The 26,974-nt window shown below is 47.4% G+C and overlaps 1 protein-coding gene across 1 annotated transcript; it reads right to left on the bottom strand.

Moving 5' to 3' along the window:
* Window positions 1-487: 487 nt before the first annotated feature.
* On the bottom strand, window positions 488-19,936 carry LOC125629141 (uncharacterized). Its single transcript, XM_075119716.1, has 5 exons — window positions 19,705-19,936; window positions 3,471-3,587; window positions 2,601-3,173; window positions 1,662-1,884; window positions 488-698 (listed from the first exon to the last, which is right to left on the bottom strand). The coding sequence occupies exons 1-5, from the start codon at window positions 19,934-19,936 to the stop codon at window positions 488-490; spliced, it is 1,356 nt and encodes a 451-aa protein (XP_074975817.1).
* Window positions 19,937-26,974: the final 7,038 nt, after the last annotated feature.

The raw sequence follows: 26,974 nt of genomic DNA, 5'->3' as shown, positions 1-26,974 counted from the left end.
ATCCCAGCCAAGGATTTGTCAAGCTGGGCCTTGAAAAACAATAAGGATGGAGATTCCACAACCTCCCTAGGTAACCCATTCCAGTGCTTCACTACCCTCCTAGTGAAATAGTGTTTCCTAATATCCAACCTAGAACTTCCCCACTGCAACTTGTCCTCACTACATGGCCTCTGATATTTGTCAGAATACAAAAAAATGTTATTCATTTGGCTCATCCCTAGCCAGCACACTTTTACGGTATGTGTCCTGGGTGGATTCTCAGACATCTCGTGAGGGATGAGTTGTGCTAGAAGGCTTTCCCGTACTCAGGGCACTCTTCCCCGTAGGTTCTCTGAGGTTTATTAGGGGCTGAGCTCTCACTGAACATTTCCTAAATTCAGGGCATTTAAAAACTTCTTCCCTGTGTGGATTCTCTGGTGGGCAACAAGGATTGACCTCCAACTGAGGCTTTTCCTGCACTTGGCAATTCATAGGGTCTTTCTCACCTTTAGGTTCTCTGATGTGATAGAATGTATGAGCACTGGCTGAAGCTTTTTCTGCTTGCAATGCATCTGTAGGCTCTCTCTTTTGTGTGGGTTCTCTGATGTTCAATAAGGCTTGAGCACTGAGTGAAGCTTTTCCCACAGTCAGAGCAGTAGAAGTGTTTCTCTCTTGTGTGGATTCTCCTATGTCTAACAAGGTCAGAGCTCTGACTGAAGCTTTTCCTGTAGTCAGGGCAGTTCATAGAATCATAGAATATCAGAGTTGGAAGGGACCTCTGGAGGTCATCTAGTCCAACCCCCTGCCCAGAGCAGGACCAATCCCCAAATAAATCATCCCAGCCAGGCTTTGTCAAGCCTGACCTTAAAAACTTATAAGGAAGGGGATTCCACCACCTCCCTAGGTAACGCATTTCAGTGTTTCACCACCCTCCTAGTGAAAAAGTTTTTCCTAATATCCAACCTAAATCGCCCCCACTGCAACTTGAGACCATTACTCCTTGTCCTGTCCTCTTCCACCACTGAGAATAGTCTAGAACCATCCTCTCTGGAACCACCTCTCAGGTAGTTAAAAGCAGCTATCAAATCTCCCCTCATTCTTCTCTTCTGTAGACTAAACAATCCCAGTTCCCTCAGCCTCTCCTCATAAGTCATGTGTTCCAGACCCCTAATCATTTTTGTTGCCCTTCGCTGGACTCTCTCCAATTTATCCACATCCTTCTTGTAGTGTGGGGCCCAAAACTGGACACAGTACTCCAGATGAGGCCTCACCAATGTCGAATAGAGGGGAACGATCACATCCCTCGATCTGTTGGCAATGCCCCTACTTATACAGCCCAAAATGCCATTGGCCTTCTTGGCAACAAGGGCACACTGTTGACTCATATCCCGCTTCTCGTCCACTGTAACCCCTAGGTCCTTCTCTGCAGAACTGCTGCCTAGCCATTCGGTCCCTAGTCTGTAGCGGTGCATTGGATTCTTCCATCCTAAGTGCAGGACTCTGCACTTGTCCTTGTTGAACCTCATCAGATTTCTTTTGGCCCAATCCTCCAATTTGTCTATGTCCCTCTGTATCCTATCCTTACCCTCCAGCGTATCTACCACTCCTCCTATATCTAGTTATAGGGTTTCACTCGTGTGTGAATTCTCGTATGTCTAACAAGGTCTGAGATTTGACTGAACCTTTGCCTGCAATCAGAGTAGTTATAGGGTTTCTGTCCTATATGAATTCTCTGTTGTGAAATGAGGTGTGAGTGTTCACTGAAGCTTCTCTCGCAGTCAGAGCAGCTGAAGGGTTTTTCTCCTGGTTGGATTATACAATGTCTGTTAAGATTTAAGCGTCGACTGAACCTTTTCCCAATATCGAGGCAGTTAAAGGGCTTCTCGCCTGTGTGCGTTCTCTGATGTTCAATAAGGTATCAGCTCTGATTGAACCTTGTTCCGCAGTCAGAGCAGCTATTGGCAATGTTTCTTCTTTTATTTTACATCCATGTACGGAATTAATTTTGTTATGTTCACCAATATGGAGGTGATGTGTGGTGGGGGTGGGGCCCAAGGGGTTCAGAGTGTGTGTGTGGGTTGCTCAGGGCTGGGGCAGAGAGTTGTGGTGCATGGGAGTGAGGAGTCTGGTTGGAGGTGTGGGCTCTAGGGTGGGGCCGTGGATGAGGGGTTTGGGATGCAGGACGGGGCTCAGAGTTAGGGCAGAGAGTTGGGGTATGGGGGGGTGAGGACTTCGGGGTGGGGCCAGGGATGAGGGGTTCAAGGTGTGGGAGGGGGCTCAGAGCTGGGGCAGAGGGTTGCGGTATAGGAGGTGAGGGCTCTAGTTGGGGGTGTGGGGCCGGGGATGAGGGGTTTGGGGTGCAGGCTGCCCCAAGGAGAAAAGACTCCCCCCAGCCCTCTCTCACCGCACCAGCCTGGGGTCAGGGGAAAGCACCTCTCCGTGTCTCCCCATCCACGATAGCTATGGGTCCGGAGGAGAGGCACCTCTCCCCATCCCCAATAGCTCCGGGTTGGGGCCAGGGGAGAAGCATCTCTCCCCACCTGGGCAGCCCTTGATAGCCTGCTGTGCAGTTTAGAGGGAACTTAGGTTATAGGGTTTCTGTCTTGTGTGAATTTTCTGATGTGCAATAAGGTGTGAGCTTTCACTGAAGCTTTTCCCACAGTCAGAGCAGTTACAGGGTTTCTCTCCTGTGTGGGTTCTCCTATGTCTAACAAGGTCTGAACTCTGACTGAAGCTTTTCTCACAGTCAGGGCAGTTATAGGGTGTCTCTCTTGTATGTCGTCTCTGATGTTTAATAAGGTATGAGTTCTGACTGAAGCTTTTCCCACAGTCAGAGCAGTTGAAGGGCTTCTCTCCTGTGTGGGTTCTCTGATGTTCAAGACTTGAGTGCTGACGGAAGCTTTTCCTGTAATCACTGCAAGTGTAGTGTCCCTCTTCATGGGGGATTTTCTGTTGATTGGTTTCTTTGTTTCTTTTCACCCCTCTGCTCCTGTGAGAGGATGTACTCCGTCCCTCCCCTAGATGGTTTCCCTGCTGTCTTTGTGGCCTGTGCTGACTCTCGAAGGTTTCTCCCTGCTCAGGACTCTGGGAAACACGCTCTTCAGATCTTCCCCATAACATCCCACACAGTGCCACTTGCTCAGGACCTTCCTGCTGAAGACTTTCCTCACTGTTCTCATTCACTGTCCCCTCCCCTGTGGGATAGAGAGATAATCCAGAAAGGAGTCATTCTCTGTGCTTGAAGGAAAGGAAAACTCTGAAAGGGGAACAGGAAAAGGGGGGAACACACACAAATAACGGCTGGGGAGATTGAAATATCATGAGCTGAGTTCATTCTCCTTCCTCAAAACCCCTCCCCAGAGGAGAGAATCCATCTTTCCTTCACATCCTCTCACTAGAGATGAAGACAGGCTGAAGGGTCACATACACTTGATGAAAATGCAGAATTGACATCTGCTATGAGGTTTGAGTCAGTGTAGCTGATTCCTCACCTGTGTGGGTGTCGCTGATGATCTCCCCTTCCTCAGAGCCCTGGAGATCCAGGACCCGCAGCTCCTCACCTCGCTCCACCCAAGATATCACATTAGGTTTGGAAATTGGAAATCCTACTTGGGAAACAATTAATCAAGTGTTGATTTTGTTCATTAACGTCAGTCCTATTACTACTTCCAGACCCAGGATCTGAGTCGCCCACCCAGAGAGGCTCCTCTCCCATCTTACAGAGACTGGGCTATAGATTGTACAAGATCCCATGACACACTCATCTGGAGTAAAGGTGCATCGCCTCTGCCTTGGGAATGCCCCAGCTTGTGCCCCAGGGAAGTTGAGCATTCTGCTACACTCTAGGATACAACTGAATCTCCATCACGGCCCATTCCATGCACCGCATCACAGGCCAGAACACATTACTTAAAATGTGAGCTCCTGTGAGGGCTTGTAGGTCTGAAACCGAGGCCCTCAGGCAGTGCTCATACTGCAGCTGCCGCCTGGCAGACCACTTAGAGCTCGCAGAGAAAGGAGTTAGCAGAGTTCTAGCTCCCAGGGGCTCTCTTCTGACTTGGGGGGGGGAAGCTAGCCCCACTCCTTGGCTCGGATGCACTACTTAAACCAGAAGGAGAGAGAGGAAGCTGTCTGAGGAACGAGGTGAATCCTTGGCTGGCTGCTTCAGATCCTCCCTTTACTCCAAAGTCCTGAACGCCTTACTGCCTGTGCCTGGGTGGGACCCTCCAACTGCCCACAATAGCTGCTGCTCCCGCAGCTGGCCATAGTGGCGTTTGGCTGTGCTGATCCTCCAGCAGTGTGTGTGGCTATTGCTGCAGCTGAGCTCCCCCTCAACTGCTTTGGTCCTACTCTGCCAGCAGCAGCAGCAGCCTCTTTGTGTTGTTTCCCAACCTTCCTCGGGTGCCCAGTCCCCCACCTCCTTCACCTTTGTCTGGGTGCAGGTGGCTCAGTCACACCCCTCTTGGTTGGACAGAATCTACTTTTCACATTTTCATATCTTGTGGGCCCATTCCTCACACATTCAGCCAGACCCCTTCTCAGACCTAAGTTCCCTCTAAGCTGCATGGTGCGCAGCTGCCTATTAAGCCCTGCGCATGGGCTCAGGACTGCAGAGGGGAGAGGCGTCCCTCCCTGCCGGCCCCAGCACGGACCTGCCCCAGACTTGCCACGGCTGGGGGAGAGGAGCCCCTCCCTCGGCCCAGCCCAAACCTGCCAGAGCTGCTGCAGTTGGGGAGAGGCGACTCTCCCCCCGAGCTGCTGCAGTGAGAGAGGGCTGGGGGGAGTCCTCTCTCCCCACCGCAGCCCCAGGGCAGCCTGTACCCCAAACCTCTCATCCCCAGCCCCATCCCAGAGCCCGCACTCCCAGACAGAGCCCTCATCCCCCCACACCCCAACACTCTGCCCCAGCCCTGAGCCCCCTCCCACACTCCAAACCCCTTGGTCCCACCCCACCACATGAATTTTGTTATGTGCACCAATATTGGTGCACATAACAAAATTCATTCTGCACATGGATGTAAAAAATTAGAGGGAGCACTGTCTTGGACCATCATTTAGTCTTGGGAAGGTCCCCCTGTGCCATTATATGATTAAAATATGACCATGTAAATCATTCTTGCTACCACTGTTATACAACTAGAACAAATCTTGTGCAAAGTATGTCATGTGAGGTGTCAATGGAAAAGTTATGATTTGCTGACTATGATTATCCTGTTTGTATGTGTATATCATTTTTGTATCTCAAGTTCTGAATATTGCCTATGTATCTCTATTTCAAATGTGTTTGCTCTTGTTTTTGTACCCACAAGGTAGTTTACATCTAGTCTAGCCTGCATATTGTGAATAGAGTATTCTGGTTGATGGCCCATCAACAAAAACCATGGAAAAAGCTCATCCGCACCTGATGGACTTTCCTGTGGACGTTTCAGCCAGACTATGGGTAATGCCTGCCATGACGCATCGAAGTATGCAAGGGCATGTGACCAGCTCATGTGTCACTAAATTCCATCTTGTGCCTGTACTTTTCAACTAACTATGCTGGGGGCTTTTCTTGGAACAATGAGTGTCACTCCACATGGCAGAAACTACAAAAGGCCCTAGGAACATCTTCATTTTTCCGCTTTCCTGCTCTGATCTCTGGACTACGCACTTATACTAATGGGAGCATTCTAACCAAAGGACTGAGGACCTTCCAATCTTTTAGAAGGAAGCAGAGACTTAACAAGCCAGTAGTTTATGTCATCACTGCTTCAAACCTGATACAAAAACTTTGCAATGTGTGTATGTATTTGATTCCTTTAACTGATTTTAACTCTCCCCTCTTTCTCTTCTCTTATAAATAAACCTTTAGATAATTAGATACTAAAGGATTGGCAACAACGTGATTATTGGGTAACATCTGAGTTATATATTGAGCTGGGTACATGGCTGGTCCTTTGGGATTGGAAGAATCCCTTGGTTGATTAAATTGGTTTTAAATAGCCACTCATCATTAAGTCTAGCGTTTGGGTGTTGAAATAAGGACTGGAATACCCAAGGAGGCTGCCTTTCTGACTTCTTGTTAGCCAGTGTGGTGAGACAGAAGTTTATTTTCGTTGCTGGTTTGGTATATCTTATGGAAGAATAATCACCAGTTTTGGGGTGTGTCTGCCCTATTGCTTAGCAGTTTGTCCTGAATTTGGTATTCTCAGTTGTGACCCACGGAGGCAAAGTTTTGGTAAAATCCATGGAACCAGGTCAATTAAACTTTGGATCAGAACCCAAACTAGTCAAAAATTTGAAATTTTACATTGAGAGTTTTGGTGGTTGAAGAGTAATTACAATGAGTGAGCAACGATCATATGAGGATCCTGACAGAAAAACCCTGGAAGATTTGTGCTCCCGAAAGGCTTTATCCTTTAAGAAGAAAGCCACTGATCAAGCACTGAAAAATCTGCTAAAGGACTTTGACTAGAAAGAGGGTAACCAAATATACCCCAACACTGCCACCTTTTATGTAAATGCTGTTACTGTGAGCTCAGGAGGAGGTAACCATAAATTGTGCCAATGCTATGTATGGGGGTAGCAATAGGAAATTCCTAAAGAGTGTAAAAATCAATGGTAAAAGCTGTTTAGGGCAAGTTACAGCTTCTAACATCATTCTAGTTCAAGCAGATCTTGTCAAAAGAGGAAGATTATTTACCAGATAAGAGTGTAAAATTTTGTAATCCTTTTATGAGTTTACTGTGAGTGTGCCTTTAGCCAGAACCCACAAAGAATGGAATGGTAGTAAACATGAAGTTATAATTGGTGTAAGGAATGTATTGCCTACAGATCTTTTAACTGGGGGTGACATTAAAGCTTTATTCAAATCAAGTTAATACCATGAACCAGTCAGACATGAAGTATGAAGGTATGCCCTGTGCTTTACCTGCTACTAGTGTGGAGAGTTATGACCAGGAAGGGACTGATCCTAAACCTGTGTCGATTGGTTTGTGGTTGCCGAAGCAGCAGAAGATAGAGAGGCCCACCTGTGCCATGTTACATGTGGGGGCTTGTCTGGGATCCTGAGCCAACGGACGTGGTTGGCAGCCTAGAGATGGAGGAGACCCTGCAATGGCTTGTAAAACAGCAGGAACAGATGCAGAAGACCCTGCAAGGCTTCCAGCAGTCCCAGCAGGCTGAGAGACAGGCCTTACTAACCTGGCAGGCAGAACAGCAGAAAAGCCTACAGAACTTTATGAGAGAGCATGTCAGCGTGCAGCAGCAACTCCTGCAACGAATGGTGACTCCTGTGGTAGGGGATGGCACCTGGCCACCAGCCTTGGGACTCTGTAAAACGGGCCCGGCAGATGACCTGGATGCCTTCCCCAGTACGTTCGAGTGGGTAGCCATGGGTGCCAGATGGGGTAGGGCAACCTGGGCCCTATGGCTGGCTCCCTACGTGGTGGGAGAAGCTCAAGTGGCCTACATGGCCTTGTGTAAGGAACAGGCCCGGAACTATGAGATGGTGAGAGTGGCCATCCTAGACTGGGTGGGCCTGTTGGCAGAGTAATACTTTGCTACAGGGCCTCCCAGAGAATATCCAAGTCTGGGTCAGACATCATCAGCCAAGTACAGTCCATGCAGCAGTCAAGCTGACCGAGGAGTACACGGAGGCAGACGTTCCCCGAGGGGAGCGCCAACCCTATAAAGACAGAGCGTTGGGGAAGAAACCCCTTCCTGGGAAAGGCCCAGAGAGGAAGAAGGAACCCTGAGGAGCTCCCATTAGAGCCGGCGCGATAGTTTGCTGGCAGTGTGGGTGGCCAGGACATAAAAAGTGGTACTGCTTGGATATGGAATGTGGCTGGACCAAATTTTGTGGCTGGACTAATGATGAAGGGCAGGCAAGGGGGCAGGGGCTGTCCACTATCCCGGTGCAGGTGGGGAGGAAATCCCATAGGGGCCTGGTGGATACAGCTTCAGCCTGCTTGCTTGTCCAGAGGGGGCTGATAAAACAGCACTGGATGACTCCAGGTGCACGGATGGCCCTGGAGTGTATCCACAGGGACAGGAGATACTGCTCGGTGGTCCAGGTGCCCCTAGAAGTGCAGGGCAGCTTTAAATGGAAGTGGATCGGGGTAGTAGAGGGGTTACCATACCCTGTTATGTTAGGTATGGACTGGGGCCCTCCCCACAGAGGGAAAAGGAAAGGTCCCCCGAAGGAGGAGGCGGGCACTCCTAGACTGAGAAGCCCTGGGGAGGAAGAGGAGCAAGGTCCTCGGGGTAGCGAGAGAACCCTAGTAGTATGAGAACCCTAGACATCAGAGCCCAGATAGGGTAGACAGAGGGGAAGGAGGTGCGGGGCAGATGGCCAGCCCAAGCCCCTTAGAGGAAGAAAAGTGGCAACTGGAGTTCCCCACAACACAGATCCCAGGAGAAGAAATGGGGACCCTGCTTGGTGGCTTGGGAGAACCCGAGGCTCAGGGTGTCCAGCAGGAGGTTGGGATTGGCCCTGACCCCCTACTGAAAGAAAAGGGAATAAAGGAAAAGGGATGCCCACAAAGATGCGATTGGTGTGAAGATCTGTGGGTGGCGGCAGAGCTATGGGGACATCCACCCCCCGACCAGTGTACTTCCTGGGGTATGAAGGAAACCCCAAGAGATGATGCAGGTGATTGTCCGAAAGAGGGGGAAGAGACTTCCCAGGACGAACCCCACCGGAAGGGGGCAGAGAGGCCAAGGACTGACTAACCTGGTGATTCATAAGGGGGGAGATGTGTGACAGGGTGCTGGCTAGGAAACCCTGAGCCAGACCTCTGTCACGCCAGCTCCAATCAGGAAAGGGGAACTGGAGTTGGCTGAGCAAGCCCAGGCCCAAGTGGCAAATAGGGAAGAGCTGCCAGCCTCGTTAGCCAGGGACTACATAAAGGCTGGAGGGAAGGAAGCCAGGGGGAGGAAAGGGAGGAGTCAGGGAGTTAGAGGCCAATCTCCCCTGCTGGCCGCAGAAGCTAGCGGTCCCTGAGGCTGTAAGCCTGATGCTGTCTGTAGCTACAAGGTGGTAGGAACTTGTACTGTAAATAAAGCACACAGGTGATTGCACCAAAGCAAAGGTGGTTTGTGGGTGCAGAAGCGGCAGAAGATAGAGAGGCCCACGTACACTCTGTTACACTTGGAAACTTGCTGAAGACTTACAACACTGATATCCTCATGTTGCAAGAGACCCATGTTGGCAATGACCAACAGGTTAGGTGCTACTGTATCTATGGATACAACCTAACGACTAGCCATTATCATCCTGAATATGGCTTGGCAATATACATCAAGGACACCATTACAGATTTTAATATTATCCCATCAACCAAAGAGGAGACCACCTTTACCACAGCTATCAAAGTAGGGGAGCTCCACATTACCAACATCTATAAAGCCCCCAGCACAAGATGGCCAAAACCAGTGCTACTCAGCACTCTTATTCCATGCATCTATGCAGGTGATTTTAATAGTCACCAAGCTATGTGGGGCTATAAAACAAATGAAACCGATGGCAAAAATCTCATGGACTAGATATCTGCACAAGACTTACAACTAATCTATGAACTAAAACAACAATCAGCATTCCATTCAAGCCGCTGGCAATGTGGGTACAATCAGGACCTAACATTCATGTCTAAAGACCAAAGTGGTAACACTCATCGTAACACGTGAAGGACAATTGGCATTTCCAAACAGCCAACACAGACCTATAATGATCCACGTAGGCATTGAAATCCCTGTGTTCTTTCCAAAAGAGGTAGTACGATGGAATTTTGCTAAAGCTGATTGGGTTGCGTATAAAGAAACTGTTCAGAAAACTGTTGCAAGGATTCTAGCAAGACCGGAATGCTATCAACGGTTTGCAGGACTCCTGAAAGTAGCAGGAAAGAAGAACATTCCCTGAGGCTTCTGGAAAAAGCACACTCCCTGCTGGACGAGAGAGACGCAGGAGTTGCTCCAGCAATACAAGCAGACCAGGAACTCTCACACTGCAAAAACCTTGCTACACTCCCTTGACACAGCAAGATGCCAGTGATGGCTTGAGTGCATGCAAAACCTTGATTTTACAAATTCAAGTTGTCGAGCCTGGACACTACTACATCATCTTGGGGCCACTAATCCCACAGCGTACTGGCCACCACTTGATAAACACACAAGAAGAGATGTGTATCCGTTGCGGGAGGGATAGCTCAGTGGTTTGAGCATTGGCCTGCTAAACCCAGGGTTGTGAGTTCAATCCTTGAGGAGGCCATTTAGGGATCTGGGGCAAAAATTGGGGATTGGCCCTGCTTTGAGCAGGGGGTTGGACTAGATGACTTCCTGAGGTCCCTTTCAACCCTGATATTCTATGATTCTAACAACTTTACTGAACACTTGCATCAATCCCCGGAGGAGAACCTTCCACTGCCAACATTGAGGAAGTGAAAGAAGGACTTGCTGCGATGAAAAAAAGGGAAGGCTGCAGGCCCTGATGGTATTCTGCCAGAATTCTTCCACCTTCTGGATCTCAAAGGAATCCAATGGCTAGCAATGTTGTACTCCACTACCTTAAGGACATTACGGATCCCTGAAATATGGCATGAGGAATGGTGCTCCTGTCATGTAGGTAGGATGTGCTAGTAGTATAAGGGGCCTACCATCAATCAAACACAGCTCCCCCCACCCCGTCCCATCAGGCCTGGCCCCTCAGGCCCTGCCCCAAGGGGTATTATTTCTGGGGTCAAGACGGACACATGACCAGAAGCAAAAGGTGTCCTGTGACCCCTCTAGGAACTCCTCTCACCACCCTCTACCAATCAGGATTTTTTTCCCCCGTAGGACCGCCCTGAGAGGAGATTTAACCAGTGGGGGGAGGGATAGCTCAGTGGTTTGAGCATTGGCCTGCTAAACCCAGGGTTGTGAGTTCAATCCTTGAGGGGGCCATTTAGGGATCTGGGGCAAAAATTGGGGATTGGTCCTCTTTGAGCAGGGGGTTTGGATTGGATGACCTCCTGAGGTCCCTTCCAACCCTGATATTTTATGATTCTATGAGTTCTGAGGCGGGGTGATCCATCCAGAAGTGGGTCATGTGACCGCTCTAAGAACTCCTCCCATCACCCTCTATCAATCAGGATGGGTTCCAGCTGCAGAGGGCCTCCCGGAGAGTGGATTTAATCAATCGGGGGGAGTTCTGGGGCGAGGGTAACCCTCCCAGAAGAGGGTCATGTGACCCCTCTAAGATCTCCCCCTATTGCCCTCTACCAATCAGATGTCCCAGTGCCTCTGCTGCTGTAAAAGGAAAGTTAGCAAGAGTCCAGGCTATAAGCAAAAATCAGACCCTGTGACAAATATGCCTATTTGCAGGTTCACTGTCCAATACATGAACTTGGCAAAAGCAGGGCTGGTTTTACAAAAACACAAGCACTCCTAGGCACTAAGGAGTTGAAGATTTTTAAGAGCAGGTCAGACAGACACCTGTCAGGGATGGTCTAGATAATACTTAGTCCTGCCATGAGTGCAGGGGACTGGACTAGATGACCTCTTCAAGGCCCTACCACTTCTACGATTCTATCTAAGTATTCATGTAATCACATTCCAGAAGGGTAGTACGAGAACACCCAGATACAAGGTTATGGTGTAAACACATTCCCAGAAGATGATACAGGGACACACTGACCCCTCCTAAGGATAAGGTCAGAATGACAAGGGAATGGATAGAGATGTTTTGATTGAATCTACAGATGCATCTGTAGTATGCAAGGTCTTGGAAAAACTTTTGAAGGGAAAAGTAGTTAAGGACATTGAGGTCAATGGTAAATGGGAAAAAATACAACATGGTTTTACAAAAGGTAGATCGTGCCAAACCAACCTGATCTCCTTCTTTGAGAAGGTAACAGATTTTTTAGATAAACGAAATGCAGTGGATCTAATTTACCTCGATTTCAATAAGGCATCTGATATGGTTCCACATGGGAATTATTAGCTCAATTGGAAAAGATGGGGATCAATATGAAAATTGAAAGGTGGATAAGGAACTGGTTAAAGGGGAGACAACAACGGGTCATACTGAAAGATGAACTGTCAGGAGGTTACTAGTGGAGTTCCTCAGGGATCAGTTTTGGGACCAATCTTATTTTATCTTTTTATTACTGACCTTGGCACAAAAAGTGGGAATATGCTAATAAAGTTTGAAGATGACACGAAGCTGGGAGGTATTCCTAATACAAAGAAGGACCGGGATATCATACAGGGAGATCTGGATGACCTTGTAAACTGGAGTAATAGTAATAGGATGAAATTTAATAGTGAAAAGCGTAAGGTCATGCATTTAGGGATTAAGAACAAGAATTTTTGTTATAAACTGGGGATGCATCACTTGGAAGTAACAGAGGAGAAGGACCTAGGAGTATTGGTTGACCACAAGATGACTATGAGCCGCCAATGTGATATGACCGTGAAAAAAGCTAATGCGGTCTTGGGATGCATCAGGAGAAGTATTTCCAGTGGAGATAAGGAGGTGTTAGTACCATTATACAAGGCACTGCTGAGATCTCATCTTGACTACTGTGTGCAATTCTGGTCTCCCATGTTTAAGAAGGATGAATTCAAACTGGAACAGGTGCAGAGAAGGGCTACTAGGATGATCTGAGGAATGGAAAACCTGTCTTATGAAAGGAGACTCAAGGAGCTTGGCTTGTTTAGCCTAACCAAAAGAAGGCTGAGGGCAGATATGATTGTTTTTTATAAATATATCAGAGGGATAAATACCAGGGAGGGAGAGGAATTATTTAAGCTCAGTACCAATGTGGACACAAGAACAAATGGATATAAACTGGCCATCAGGAAGTTTAGACTTGAAATTAGACAAAAGTTTCCAACCATCAGAGGAGTGAAGTTCTGGAATAGCCTTCCAAGGGGAACTGTGGAGACAAAAGACATATCTGGCTTCAAGACTAAGCTTGATAAGTTTTTGGAGGGGATGGTATGATGAGATAGCCTAATTTGGCAATTAATTGATCTTTGACTATTAGCAGTAAATATGCCCAGTGGCCTGTGATGGGACGCTAGATAAGGTGGGATCTGAGTTAGTACAGAGAATTCTTTCCTGGGTGTCTGGCTGGTGAGTCTTGCCCACATGCTCAGGGTTTAGATGATCGCCATATTTGGGGTCAGGAAGCAATTTTCCTCCAGGGCAGATTGGCAGAGGCCCTAAGGGTTTTTCGCCTTCCTCTGCAGCATGGGGCATGGGTCACTTGCTGGAGGATTCTCTGCACCTTGAAGTCTTTAAACCACGATTTGAGGACTTCAACAGCTCAGACCTAGGTCAGGGGTTTGTTACAGGATGGGTGGGTGAGATTCTGAGGCCTGCATTGTGCAGGAGGTCAGACTAGACGATCATAATGGTCCCTTCTGACCTTAAAGTCTATGATTCTATGAATGTAAAGGGTGGGAACTAATCGCATCAGAGGGGCAATACATAACTTGTTTGTAACAGTGTATAAAAGAGGGGTGACAGAAGGGGTATCTTTGGCCAAGGAGGGAGCAGAAATTCCTGCCACTCACTGAGCTGGTCCATTGTCACAGGCATACATGTATTGGTGTACCTGTAACCATTGAGCAGGGACACTAGTACTATGCTTTGTTGGCAATAAACCTGGCTGAGCATCTTCCCATGACCTGAGTCTGTGGTGTTCTTGGGCAGTTCGATTAAGGTCTCCTGTGTCAGCTAGCTGCACAGAGCTGGTGCAGCACACAGAGAGAACACACACGCGGCCAACAACTGATGACACAAGGCATGCCTTGTGAGGTATCATTTAAAAACTCATAATTTGCTGATCAATAATATCAATGCACGTAGCAGTATTGTATGTGAAGTTATAAACATAAGCTGCAATCATAACTAAAAATATGTTTTACAGGTAAGTCTGTTCTCCAGCCACCACACTGAAAACTCACTTAAAATCACTACCAGTATCTCAAAGCAATCAGCTGTGCACAGATCCTGCTCGACTACACCACTGTGATGGGTTGGATCACAAAAATCCCCTTGGGGCTGCCAACTGATTTGCCAAGACTAATTCTGCCCCTGCTTTCCCTGCCAGCTTGAGACTCCAGCACCCTGTCTTGCTGAGCCAGACACACCAGTCTGCTCCAACGCAGACCCAGGGTCTGAACCATGTGCCCCAAAGCTGCAGACTTAGCTGAAAGCAACTAAAGAAGCGTTCCTACCTTTAACACTCTGATGCTCAACGCCCAATGGGGTCCAAAATCTAAATAAATCCATTTTACCCTGTGTAAAGTTTATACAGAGTAAACTCATAAATTGTTTGCCCTCTGTAACACTGATAGAGAGATATGCACAGCTGTTTGCCCCCTCCCCCCAGGTATTAGTACATACTCTGGGTTAATTAATAAGTAAAAAGTGATTTTATTAAGTACAGAAAGTAGGATTTAAGTGGTTCCAAGTAGTGACAGACAGAACAAAGTGAATTACCAAGCAAAATAAAATAGAACATGCAAGTCTATGTCTAAGAAAACTGAATACAGATAAAAACCTCACCCAGTAAGCTTCCTTTTACAGACTAGTCTCCTTCTAGTCTGGTTTCAGCAATCACTCACACCCCCTGTACTTACTGTCCTTTGTTCCAGTTTCTTTCAGGTGTCCTTGGGGGTGAAGAGGCTATCTCTTGAGCCAGATGAAGACAAAATGGAGGGGTCTCCCAGAGGTTTAAATAGACTTTCTCCTGTGGGTGGACACCCCACTCCCTGTGTAGAATCCAGCTACAAAATGGAGTTTTGGAGTCACATGGGCAAGTCACATGTCCACGTATGACTGAGTTTTTTACCGGCCAAGCCACATTCCTGGGAAAGCTCAGATGTGGATTGGCATCTTCAAGATCCATTGTCTGTTAAGTGCTTCTTGACTGGGCATTTAACTTGCACATTCCTTTCTCAAGAAGCTGACCAAATGTCTAGTAAGTCTACTTCAAAATCAAGCCAGTACACAGCCAATATTCATAACTTTGAATACAAAAAAGATACATGCATACAAATAGGATGAATAGATTCAGTAGATCATAACCTTCACAGAGATATGTTACATGGCATATGTAGCATAAAACATATTCCAGTTATGGCATATATATGCACACACACACACACATTCATAAGCATATTTCCATAAAGCCTTACGGGGGGCACCATCACAGTGGCCAAACCAGTTCCTCAGGGACAAAGAGCAAGCTGATGCCTCAGTCAGGTGAAAACAAGGCTGATGGACCATTACCTGCTCAATGGCCATTCTTTGGCAAGAAATGGGGTGGGACAAAAATTTACATCCTGGCAAAGAAAAAGCATAGTTTCCATCCACACAGACTTCCTGTCACCTTGCCCCCAGCTGGAAATGCTTCTTCTCAAAGGGAGGACAGAACTATAAAAAGGGGAAAACACCCCAAGACACCCCCTCCCTCTCCCTGTCTGTCTCTGGCATCGCACCTAAGAAGACAAAACAGCTGTTGGACTCTGGGAGAGTGGTCCTGACCTAAAGAGTTTGGTTTGTAAGACTGCTGAAAGCATGTGATGAGAAACTTTGCTTGAAGAGAATACAGTTTGTTAAGAGAGGAGTGTGTTGGGGTCACCCTGAGGTAATCTTTAAGGCTGCTAAAAGCCAGGGTGTGGCAGGCTATCTGACTACAACTCATATAGACATAGCTGGGAGTGACAAATGTTTTTGTAAAAGGAAATCATGCCTCATCAATCTATTAGAATTCTTTGAGGGGGTCAACAAGCAAGTGGACAAGGGTGATCCAGTGGATATAATGAACCTGGACTTTCAGAAAGTGTTTGACAAGATCTCTCACCAAAATCTCTGAAGCAAAGTAAGCAGTCATGGGATAAGAGGGAAGGTCCTCTCATAGATCAATAACTGGTTAAAAGTGGGAAACAAATGGTAGGAATAAATGGTCAGTTTCAGAATGGTGAGAGGTAAATAGTGGTGTCCCACAGGGCCTTTCTTATAATTTTGAGGTCTTATGCCTTCCTCCATTGCCTCTGAGTCTTCTGATATGACCAGCAGCTTGCTTTCCTCCATCTGAGATGTCTCCTCCAAAATCTCTGTGAATTGACAGCGATCTCCTCAGGCCACACAAGTTGGTCTCTGCAATCAGATCTGTTGCAGCTGCTGAGGGTGGACACCTCCTTCCTGAACTCCTGTTGCACAATCCACCTTTTGTGGCACAGGGGGTGGAGGTTCCTGGTTTTGGCTGGTGTAATCAAAGTCCGTGACCTTCTCAACTATGTTTTGCAGGACTGGGTGGACCCAGTATGCTTGCCCAGTATATAGCACTGCCCACCCCACATGTCCCCCACTATGTGCTCCAGAAGATAAAGGCTGCCCTATCCCCCGTCTCTGTGGCTTTTCCTGGGCGAGGTGTTCCCGACCTGCCCGTATCCCCTGGCTCTCTGGAGCATGGATGTCAGGCTCCTAGCCCATGAGCCCCACCACCATTTTCAATCTCCCATTTGAGCTGACTCATATTGATACAGCCAGTGAGCCCCTCAGCCACATCACAAGAGAAGCTATACACACACACTCTCCCCAATTCATTTCCTTGCACTCATGTTCTCCCCAGATACAAAATGGCTGGACATTTTGTCACCTATTGAGGAGAAGGAGCCCTGGTGGCCCAGCCTGTATTCCACCTTGATTCCGCGGCCGACCAGGAATATAAGTTGGTTGGGCTCTTTCACGTAGCGCGGGCATGGTGTTGACACAATTTTCAGACTTCCCTGGCACTTGTTCATTCTGTGGGAGAGGGAGACCCTGGCATATCCGTATCTGGAGTGTGACAGGTGGCAGCCCCTTTTCTGCACCCTCTGGAACCCCTTGTGCAGGGAAAAGTGCAGCAAGAATCTCAACATTTTTATTTACTCCCTGCCCATCCATGGCCCCACAAAGTCTCGGGACCTCCTCGTCGGCCTATTCTTCACCCTGGTGAAGAAGGCCATATATCTATCCAGGAGGAGAACATTGGATGGGGTGTATTTTGTGATGTGCGGTCAGTGACACAGCATCCTAAATGAGGCACATATTATTCAAAACCATCTTGTTCAGTGTCTGGTAACCAACACCCAATCCTGACAAAGTAATATTTGATAATTAGAAACAACTGGGGGGTGGGGGAGAAGAAACTGTCCACAGGTCATATGAGAGAATGTGGAGACCAGTGGACACATGGGGCATGAATGTATAGATGGGTAAAGCAAAATGGCCAAGAAACAGCGTTTAGCCCACTGAGTATTTTCAGTTCATACAGTATGCTTTTCCGGGATGATGGGTAAACATCCTCCCATAAAAAGACAAAAAAAGAAGGGAATGTAGACCTTGTTGGAGCCCTAGGCATAACTAACAGTGTGAACCAATGGCTGGGAACCAGAATAGGCCTGGCCTTGGCAGAATGGTACCACACTAGGTGCCAGCTAAGCAAGTAAGCACGTTCCTGAGGGGTAAGGAGGGCATAAAAACAAAAAGATCTCTCAAGTAACTGTTAGGATATAGATATTCAGGCCTGTCTGTAAAGGCCTGTACTTTAAGAATTTAGGGGTATTCTTATTACTTGGCTAGTTCTAGAGGTATAAAAGAAAGAATCAAAATCACTGTCTGCTGGTGTAAGGGCCTTCTCTTACTGTGACAGTTTGAGGCCCTGTTCTTAGGCTAAGGCCTTTGGCTAAGCAGCAGAGGCAGCCATAAGCTAGGAAGCGAACAGTCACATTCTCACATTCCAAACTAGTCACATTGAAATAAGGTGCTATTTGGGCTGTCAGGCACTATCAGGACAGGATTGTATTCCTATCACCTCCAGAGAAAGGGAAGTGCCTAGAAAATGTAAAAGGAAACTTAGTTTGATAGCATCCTGTCTGGCAAGAACTCACTTATCAATAGCTGGGATGTAAAATCCTCACTTCTGTATTGTTTTGTCATTATAGTTCCCACTTTGCTATTGTTTGTCTGTATAATCTCTGTCTGGTTCTGTGATTGTTTCTGTCTGCTGTATAATTAATTTTGCTGGGTGTAAACTAATTAAGGTGGTGGGATATAATTGGTTAGCTAATCATGTTAAAATATGTTAGGATTGGTTAGTTAAATTTCAGTAGAATGATTGGTTAAGGTATAGCTAAGAATAATACTATATAAATTAGGGGCAAACAGGAAGTAAGTTGGGATTCGGAAATAAGGAAAAGGAACTTGTATTTAAGCTTGCTGGAAGTTCACCCCAATAAACATCGAATTGTTTGCACCTTCGGACTTCGGGTATTGTTGCTCTCTGTTCACGCGAGAAGGACCAGGGAAGTGGGAGAGTGAAGGAATAAGCCCCCTAACAGTAACTACATAAACACATTGCTAAGAGATAGTAGAGGAACACACTGACCCCTTGTGAAAATAAGGATGGGATGACAGGATAATGGATAGGGATGTTTTGTTCAAACTAACTGGTACATGGATAAGGGTGGTAGCTATAGTTGGCGTGTAAGATGTATCTTCTTTGCATCAATGTATAGAAGGAGAAGTCACAGGAGGGGATATTTGTGGTAGCTCAGGGGACAGCATCTTGGTTTGCTGATTGAGTCGGTACCATTGTCGGGGTGGGGGGCGGGTGTGGAGGGACTAAAACACGTTACTGTACCTATACCCATTGACCTGGGACACTAGTACTGTGCTTCGTTGACAATAAACCTGGCCGAATGCGTTAGCCACTGAACCCAGCCTGTGGTCTTTCTTTAGGAACAACACTGAGGTGTGCTGAATGGGCAAGCTGCACTCTCTGCTAGTGCAGCTGACATCAGAGCTCCAGAAACAGCAGCACTGAGCAGCTGTTACAACACACTGTGGCGCTAACAACAAATCATACATCACTGCAGCCACTACAGGAAGTGAAGATTATGAATTACAGCAGCACCTGGAATCTCCAGTGTAAATCAGGACCCCATTGTGCTATCAGGGTACTTACAGGGGCCCCCATGATCACAGTATCTGAGCATCTCCCAGATTTAATGTATTTATCCTTACACAGAACTGTGAAATAGAGACATACTATAATACCCATTGCAGAGACAGGGGACTGAGGCACAGTCTAAGTGACTTGCCCAAGGTTACTCAGGAAGTCTGTGGCAGAACAGGGAATTGAACGGAGGTCTCCTGAGACCAAGTGTAGTGTCTGAAAACAAGAAGAGCCCTCCTCACTTTTTTCTACTACAGCGATACACCCCACAGAAGGCTCACAGAGCATTAACTGCTCCATAAGCCCTCACTCAGTCCCAGAACCCAGCCCCGCTCACAGCGATCAGCCATAGCCAGGAAAGGACTCCAGGAACCGCACCCTCCTTCCCAGAGTTCAGCACACTGGCACAAGAGGTAGGCCTGGAGGCATGAACAGCAGCCAGCCCCAGCTCCAGCACTCTGGTATATGCTGTTCCTGACTGGGCCCTTCCACTCACACCTCTAGCCAAGGCAGAACATGCACAAGATGGTGGTTAAGCACATTAAAACCTTGTTTGTGGGAAGAATAGCATCATTGTTATGTCACTGAATCTGCTGTTGTATGGGAGTGGACAGTCTCTCACACGGGAGCCAGTGATTATTGGGGCTGATCCCCCTGACATATGGGGGGCCAATGAAGAATCCTGAGCCAAACTCAACTCAGCTACTCCAGAGCCCACACAGCATCTGGCAGCTGAGGGGACAGGAATCCTTACCCAGCGAGGTCACAGTCTCATAATTCTCCTGGATCACATCCCTGTAGAGGGCTCTCTGACCCGGGTCCAGCAGAGCCCATTCCTCCTCAGAGAAATACACAGCCACCTCCTCAAAGGTCACTGGCTCCGCTGCTGCCATTTCCTTTCCCTGTCTCTGGAGGGCATGGGATGATCCGGAGCAAGACATGCGTGTTCTGCAGCCTGTCAGGGTGAGAAGGACAATTGGAGACATTTCAGGAGGGGCTTTAATCCTTTCCACACCCCCGTCCCCCCCCCAAACTCTTTTCCTGTTAACAGACATTCTAGACTCTGATATTTTGGGCAAATGCTTGAATCTAGATATTACATACACAACACACAAAAGTTAGATCCCAAATCCATATTCATTTCTTTCAATACGTGGCTTGAGTTTCCAAATTACTGCGCCTACAACAATGGGATTCAGTTCTGAGTGTCCGGTGTTTTTGATAAACAAGCTGCTTATTCAGCTGCCTGAATATGGATTTAGGTGTCTAAATTTAGGATCCTGTATTTAAAGCCCCTAGTCTTCATCAGTCTATTTGAAGCACAGAGCAAGGCCCTTTCACCAGGACTAAAAAAACGGAGACTTTTTAAGCCCTCTTCACAACAGAGATTAGGTGAAGTCAATGGGACCATTCAGATGCTTAATATTAAACATGTGTTGTGAGTGTTTGCAGGATGAGATCCTAAAATCCACAGAATAGATTCACAGTACCAGAAGGGATCATTAGTCACATAATCTGACCTACTGTGTGTCACAAGCCATTACACTTAACACAGTTACCCAGGTACAAACCTGTATTTCCCAAAAGCATATTTTCTAGAAAGTCATCCAGTCTTGATTTGAAGACAGCAAGAGATATCCATTGGTCATTTGTTTCAGTGGCTAATCATCTTTACTATCAAACATTTGTGCCTACTCTCTAATCTAAATTTGTCTGGCTTCAATTTTCACTTGTTTGTTCACACTAAACCTTTATCCACTAGACCAAGGGTTCTCAAATTTCATTGCACTGTGACCCCCTTCTGACAACAAAAATTACTACACGACCCCAGAAGGAGGGATCAAAACCTGAGCTTGTCTGAGCACTGCCACACCAGGTTGGGGCCAAAGCCCGAGCCCCACCGCCCCAGGCGGGAAGGAGGAGGGCAAAGCCAAAGCCCAAAGGTGTCAGCCCCAGCCAGTAACCTGAGCCCCACCACCCAGGGCTGAAACCCTCGGGCTTTGGCTTTGTCCCCAGGTGGTGGGCCTTGGGCTTTGGCCTCAGCCCAGGGCTCCAGTACGTCTAAGTCAGCCCTGGCGACCCCATTAAAATGGGGTTGCGACCCACTTTGGGGTCCCGACCCACAGTTTGAGAACTGCTGCACTAGACTGAAGACACCTTGGGGATCCATTAGTTTCTCTCCATGAAAATACTTATACAGTGTAAGCAAGTCAGCTTTCAGTCTTTCAACATATTTATTTGTTTAAACCACAGCTATATTTAAACTGACCAGATTAAATATTTAAGTCTCTCAGATTTAAGGTGCTGCAATTTATGTACTTTAACTTCACCTCTTTAGTGTCACACCGTATAGACAAGCCCTTAATAAGGGAACAGAATAACAGGAATTGAAGGTAAAAACCCTATGTTAATTCCTTCAATTCACTGGTCTCCAACCTTTTTATGCCCAAGATAACTTTTTCAATCTAAGGGCAACTCAGGATCTACCCCGCCTCTTCCCAGAGGCCCTGACTCTTCCCCAAAGCCCCGCCCCACTCACTCCACCCGCCCGTCGCTCACTCTACTGCACCCTCACTCACTTTCACTGGACTGGGGCAGGGGTTCAGGAGGGGGTGCAGGCTCTGGGCTGGGGCCAAGGGGTTCACAGTGTGAGAGGGGGCTCTGGGTTGAGCCTGGGGCAGGTGGTTGGGGTGCAGGAGGGGGCTATGGGCTGGGGCAGAGGCAGAGAGTTCGGGTGTAGGAGGGGGTGCAGGGTGTGGGCTCTGGGAGGGAGCAGGACAGGGCTCCAGGCTGGGGCAGAGTGTTGGGGTGCAGGAGTGGGTACAGGATGATGGCTCTGGGAGAGGAGTCAGGGCTGGGGCATGGGGTGCAGGAGGGGGTTCAGGGTGCAGGAGCGGTATGGGGTGCTGGCTCCAGAAGGGAGCTCAGGGCTGTATGTTGGGGTGCAGGAGGGGGGTTGGGGTGCTGGCTCTGGGAGGGGGCTCAGGGATGGGGGTTAGGGTGCGGTCTCCCACTGGGCAGCACTTACCTCCAGTGGCTCCTGGTCGGCAGCAGGCGCAGCAAGGCTAAGGCAGGCTTCCTGCCTACCCCAGCCCTACACCGCTCCCGGAAGGGGCCAACACATCCCAGTGGCCCCTGTGATGCGGGGGGCATGTGGCTCCGTGTGCTGCCCCTCTCTGCAAGCATCGCCTCCGCACCTCTCCTAGCCAATGGGAGCTGTGGGGGTGGTGCTTGCAGGCGGGAGCAGAGCATGGAGGAAGACCCCTGCTTCCCTGCCCCTGGGGCCACGGGGATGCAGTGGCCACTTCTGGGAGCAGTGTGGGGCCAGAGTAGGCAGGGAGTCTGCCTCAACAGCAGCCACGCTGTGCTGCCACCTGAGATTGCGATTGACTGGGAAATCCTCTAGAATCGACCAGTCGATTGCGATCAACCGGTTGGTGGCCACTGGACTAGATCAAGGTGACTCTGCAAGTCAATAGCAGATCATAGAATATCAGGGTTGGAAGGGACCTCAGGAGGTCATCTAGTCCAACCCCCTGCTCACAGGGGGACCAATCCCCAACTAAATAATCTCAGCCAGGGCTTTGTCAAGCCTGACCTTTAAAACTTCTAAGGAAGGAGATTCCACCACCTCCCTTGGTAACGCATTCCAGTGCTTCCCTACCCTCCTAGTGAAAAAGTTTTCCTAATATCCAACCTAAACCTCCCCCACTGCAACCTGAGACCATTACTCCTTGTTCTGTCATCTGCTACCACTGAGAACAGTCTAGATCCATCCTCTCTGGAACCCCCTTTCAGGTAGTTGAAAGCAGCTATCAAATCCCCCCTCATTCTTCTCTTCCATAGACTAAACAATCCAGTTCCCTCAGCCTCTCCTCATAAGTCATGTGTTCCAGTCCCCTAATCGTTTTTGTTGCCTTACGTTGGACTCTCTCCAATTTTTCCACATCCTTCTTGTAGTGTGGGGCCCAAAACTGGACACAGTACTCCAGATGAGGCCTCACCAATGTCGAATAGAGGGGAACGATCATGTCCCTCGATCTGTTGGCAATGCCCCTACTTATACATCCCAAAATGCCATTGGCCTTCTTGGCAACAACGGCACACTGTTGACTCATATCCAGCTTCTCTTCCAGTGTAACCCCTAGGTCCTTTTCTGCAGAACTGCGGCCTAGCCATTTGGTCCCTCGTCTGTAGCAGTGTATGGGATTCTTCCGTCCTAAGTGCAGGACTCTGCACTTATCCTTGCTGAACCTGATCAGATTTCTTTTGGCCCAATCCTCTAATTTGTCTAGGTCCCTCTGTATCCTATCCCTACCCTCCTGCGTATCTACCTCTCCTCCCAGTTTAGTGTCACTTGCAAACCTGCTGAGGGTGCAATCCACGCCATCCTCCAGATCATTAAAGAAGATATTGAACAAGACTGACCCCAGGTCCGACCCTTGGAGCACTCCACTTGATGCTGGCTGCCAACTAGACATGGAGCCATTGATCACTACCCATTGAGCCCGACAATCTAGCCAGCTTTCTATCCACCTTATAGTCCATTCATCCAGCCCATACTTCTTGAACTTGCTGGCAAGAATACTGTGGGAGACCGTGTCAAAAGCTTTGCTAAAGTCAAGGAACAACACGTCCACTGCTTTACCCTCCTCCACAGAGACAGTTATCTCATCATAGAAGGCAATTAGATTAGTCAGGCATGACTTGCCCTTGGTGAATCCATGCTGACTGTTCCTGATCACTTTCCTCTCCTTTAAGTGCTTCAGAATTGATTCCTTGAGGACCTGCTCCATGATTTTTCCAGGGACTGAGGTGAGGCTGACTAGCCTGTAGTTCCCCGGATCCTCCTTCTTCCCTTTTTTAAAGATGGGCACTATATTCTCCTTTTTCCAGTCATCCAGGACCTCCCCTGATCGCCATGAGTTTTCAAAGATAATGGCCAATGGCTCTGCAGTCACATCCGCCAACTCCTTTAGCACTCTCGGATGCAGAACATCCGGCCCCATGGACTTGTGCTCATCCAGCTTTTCTAAATAGTCCCGAACCACTTCTTTCTCCACAGAGGGCTGGTCACCTCCTCCTCATGCTGTGCTGCCCAGTCAGTGGTCTGGGAGCTGACCTTGTTTGTGAAGACAGAGGCAAAAAAAGCATTGAGTACATTAGCTTTTTCCACATTCTCTGTCACTAGGTTGCCTCCCTCATTCCGTAAGGGGCCCACACGTTCCTTGACTTTCTTCTTGTTGCTAACATACCTGAAAAAACCCTTCTTGTTACTCTTAACATCTCTCGCTAGCTAGATGTGGAATGGGAATTTCAGGAACATAAGGAGAATAGCACAGACTTCCCTCAATGGCTTAGTATTTCTTTTCAGTGTTACATCAGGACTTCATGTTACATTTCATTCAGTTTAGAAAAAAATAAATCATAGTAAAATCTTTGTGCTATAAAATCACAACAATCAGATAGAGCTCTCTCCTTACTAACATGGTCTATGTCTTTTGTGGAAATGGAGGGTTTTGTTTGTTTGCTTTTAATAAAAACATCAACAACAAATGTGTCTTGTCTAACTTTTTATCCCATTTTACGTCTACATTCCAAATGTATGTAGCTGTACATATCAATTACAATGAATTTATCTGGGATTGTTGATAATTCATGGAAGTAATTTGCAAGTGAAGTAAATGCAATAAATACATAATGTATATTTCTGAAGCGGTTTCATTTCTTAATACATTTTCAGTATGCTATAAAATGGAACAACATATTTATAAATAATATACTGAAATACATATCATAATTATGCTGACATAAGGACATAACACTGATAGAGAGGTATGCACAGCTGTTTGCTGCCCCCTACCCTGGTTTTAATATATACTCTGGGTTAATTAATAAGTAAAAAGTGATTTTATTAAATACAGAAAGTAGGATTTAAGTGGTTCCAAGTAGTAACAGACAGAACAAAGTGAATTACCAAGCAAAATAAAATAAAACACGCAAGTCTAAGTCTAGTACAATAATAAAACTGAATACAGATAAAAACCTCACCAGTTCCAGTAAGCTTCCTTTTACAGACTAGTCTCCTTCTAGTCTGGGTCCAGCAATCACTCACACCCCCTGTACTTACTGTCCTTTGTTCCAGTTTCTTTCAGGTATCCTTGGCGTTGGAGAGGATCTCTCTTTAGCTAGCTGAAGACAAAATGGAGGGGCCTCCCAGGGGTTTAAATAGACTTCACTCTGTGGGTGGAGACCCCCTCCTCTCTCCTATGCAAAGTCCAGCTCCAAGATGGGCAAGTCACACGTCCATGCATGACTCAGAACTTAGAGGTGGCAGCCATAGTTCACAGGCTTCCTTGAACATCCTCAGGTAGACTTCTTGTATGGGTTGGAGCATTCCAAGATTCATTGTCCTTTAAGTGTTTCTTGATTGGGTACCTGTAGCCAGACAGACAGCCCCCCCCCCCTCAGACCAGCATTGCTGGAAACACAGGAGGAAGCCGGAACAGGGCACTTAACATATATTCCAGCACAGCCTTTGAAGCTGTGAAAGCACAGGTGTGCTGCTACAATGTGCCTCTGGGAGCAGATACAACGATTAAGCTCACAGCAGGCAGAGGCCCTGTGACAGACATGGCTCTTAGCCCCTACTAAATAGCGTGATGCACACACACCAACATCCTAGGTGGGAAAATATTTACCCTGATAAAAGAAATGTCCAGTAGTCGACACTTATTGTTTCTCTCCCTTGCAAGTGTAAACTACTCTTGCGAAAGCTGGCGTCACCCAGACAGACCAGCCTCAATTTGGCATAAGAAAGGAGAAAGAGAATAAAGGAGTACAGAGGTATAAGTAGGGGACCTACAGCACCATGATTTTTGAGTGCTTTTCACTATCTATCTGCTGGTCAGATAAATGACAGCCTCCCAAGGCTTCTGCAGCTAAGAGGGTCCCTACGCCTTGTCCCTTATTCGTCTTTCCGCGGAATTGAGTGACCGATCCTGGCTTGGCACCGCTGGAATCGAGAGATGCAAGGAGGGTAAGAAGCACCCACACCTGATCTCCTATCTTTCGTGTACACATATTTTGAAATAGAGCTCTATACTTTGTTTTCTTTCTTTGGGATTGTGGCTTCAGTTTTGTAACTTGTTTGTGTGTGTAACATCTCTACATTTAAATAAGTAGGCACTAGCAATTTTGTAACCACATAATTAGAATCTAGCTTAATAAATTTTGGTAACCATTTGTGCATAAGCCTGACTTGTTTTCTCTGGTTTACTGTAAAGCAGCCAACACAATTAAAGAACCTCAGCCGTTTTGGCTCTAAAGCCTGGCCATTAGGTGAGAGTACTAAGAGCCTAGCGTTGAGTTGTGCCGCCTCCACAGGGCAAACTCTTGGGGCACCTGTCAGTCAATCCTGGCTGCCTGCTGTGAAGGAGCTCTGAGCTCTAGCAGTTAAAGTCACGGGTGTGGAGAGGCTCTTAGTGCTGCCATTGGGGCACCTGTCAGTCAGTATTGACTGCCCACTGCGAAGGAGATCTGAGCTCTAGCAGTTAAAGTCACGGGTGGTTAGGACCTTGGGGCATCCGTCAGCCTAGCCCGGGCTGCCCGCCGCGAAGGGACAGTGCGTCCTAGCGGTTAAAGTCACGGATGGTATAAACGGGCATAGCTGGCACCGCACCAAACATCCTTGGCCGTCGGCTAACAGTACCTAATCTGCACATTCCTTTCTCAAGGAACTGACCAAACTTTTTACAAAGGTTACTTAAAAAACAAGCCAGTACAAAGCCAATCTTCATAACTTCAAATACAAAAACGATATATGCAAATAGGATTAATAGATTCAGTAGATCATAAACTTTACATAGATATGTTACATGGCACATGTAGCATAAAACATATTCCAGTTATGTCATATATATATATATATATTCATTCATAAGCATACTTCCATAAAGGCTTATGGGGGGCACCATATTCTGTGCTACTAATTTGGACTCAATCAGGATCGCATCCCATTGTTC

Source organism: Caretta caretta, chromosome 14 (assembly GCF_965140235.1).
Source record: "Caretta caretta isolate rCarCar2 chromosome 14, rCarCar1.hap1, whole genome shotgun sequence".
NCBI classification, from domain to species: Eukaryota; Metazoa; Chordata; order Testudines; family Cheloniidae; genus Caretta; species Caretta caretta.
The sequence above is the reverse complement of the archived record's forward strand: the minus strand, read 5'-3'. Positions and strand labels throughout refer to the sequence as shown.

Excerpts from the sequence above, each read along its gene's own strand:
- LOC125629141 (XM_075119716.1), bottom strand. The coding sequence starts at position 19,936 with ATGTCTCCAATTGTCCTTCTCACCCTGACAGGCTGCAGAACACGCATG. Across the intron at positions 3,588-19,704 it reads TGAGACTGTGACCTCGCTGG|TAGGATTTCCAATTTCCAAA; the intron begins GTAAGGATTCCT and ends TTGTTTCCCAAG. Across the intron at positions 3,174-3,470 it reads CATCAGCGACACCCACACAG|GGGAGGGGACAGTGAATGAG; the intron begins GTGAGGAATCAG and ends TCTATCCCACAG.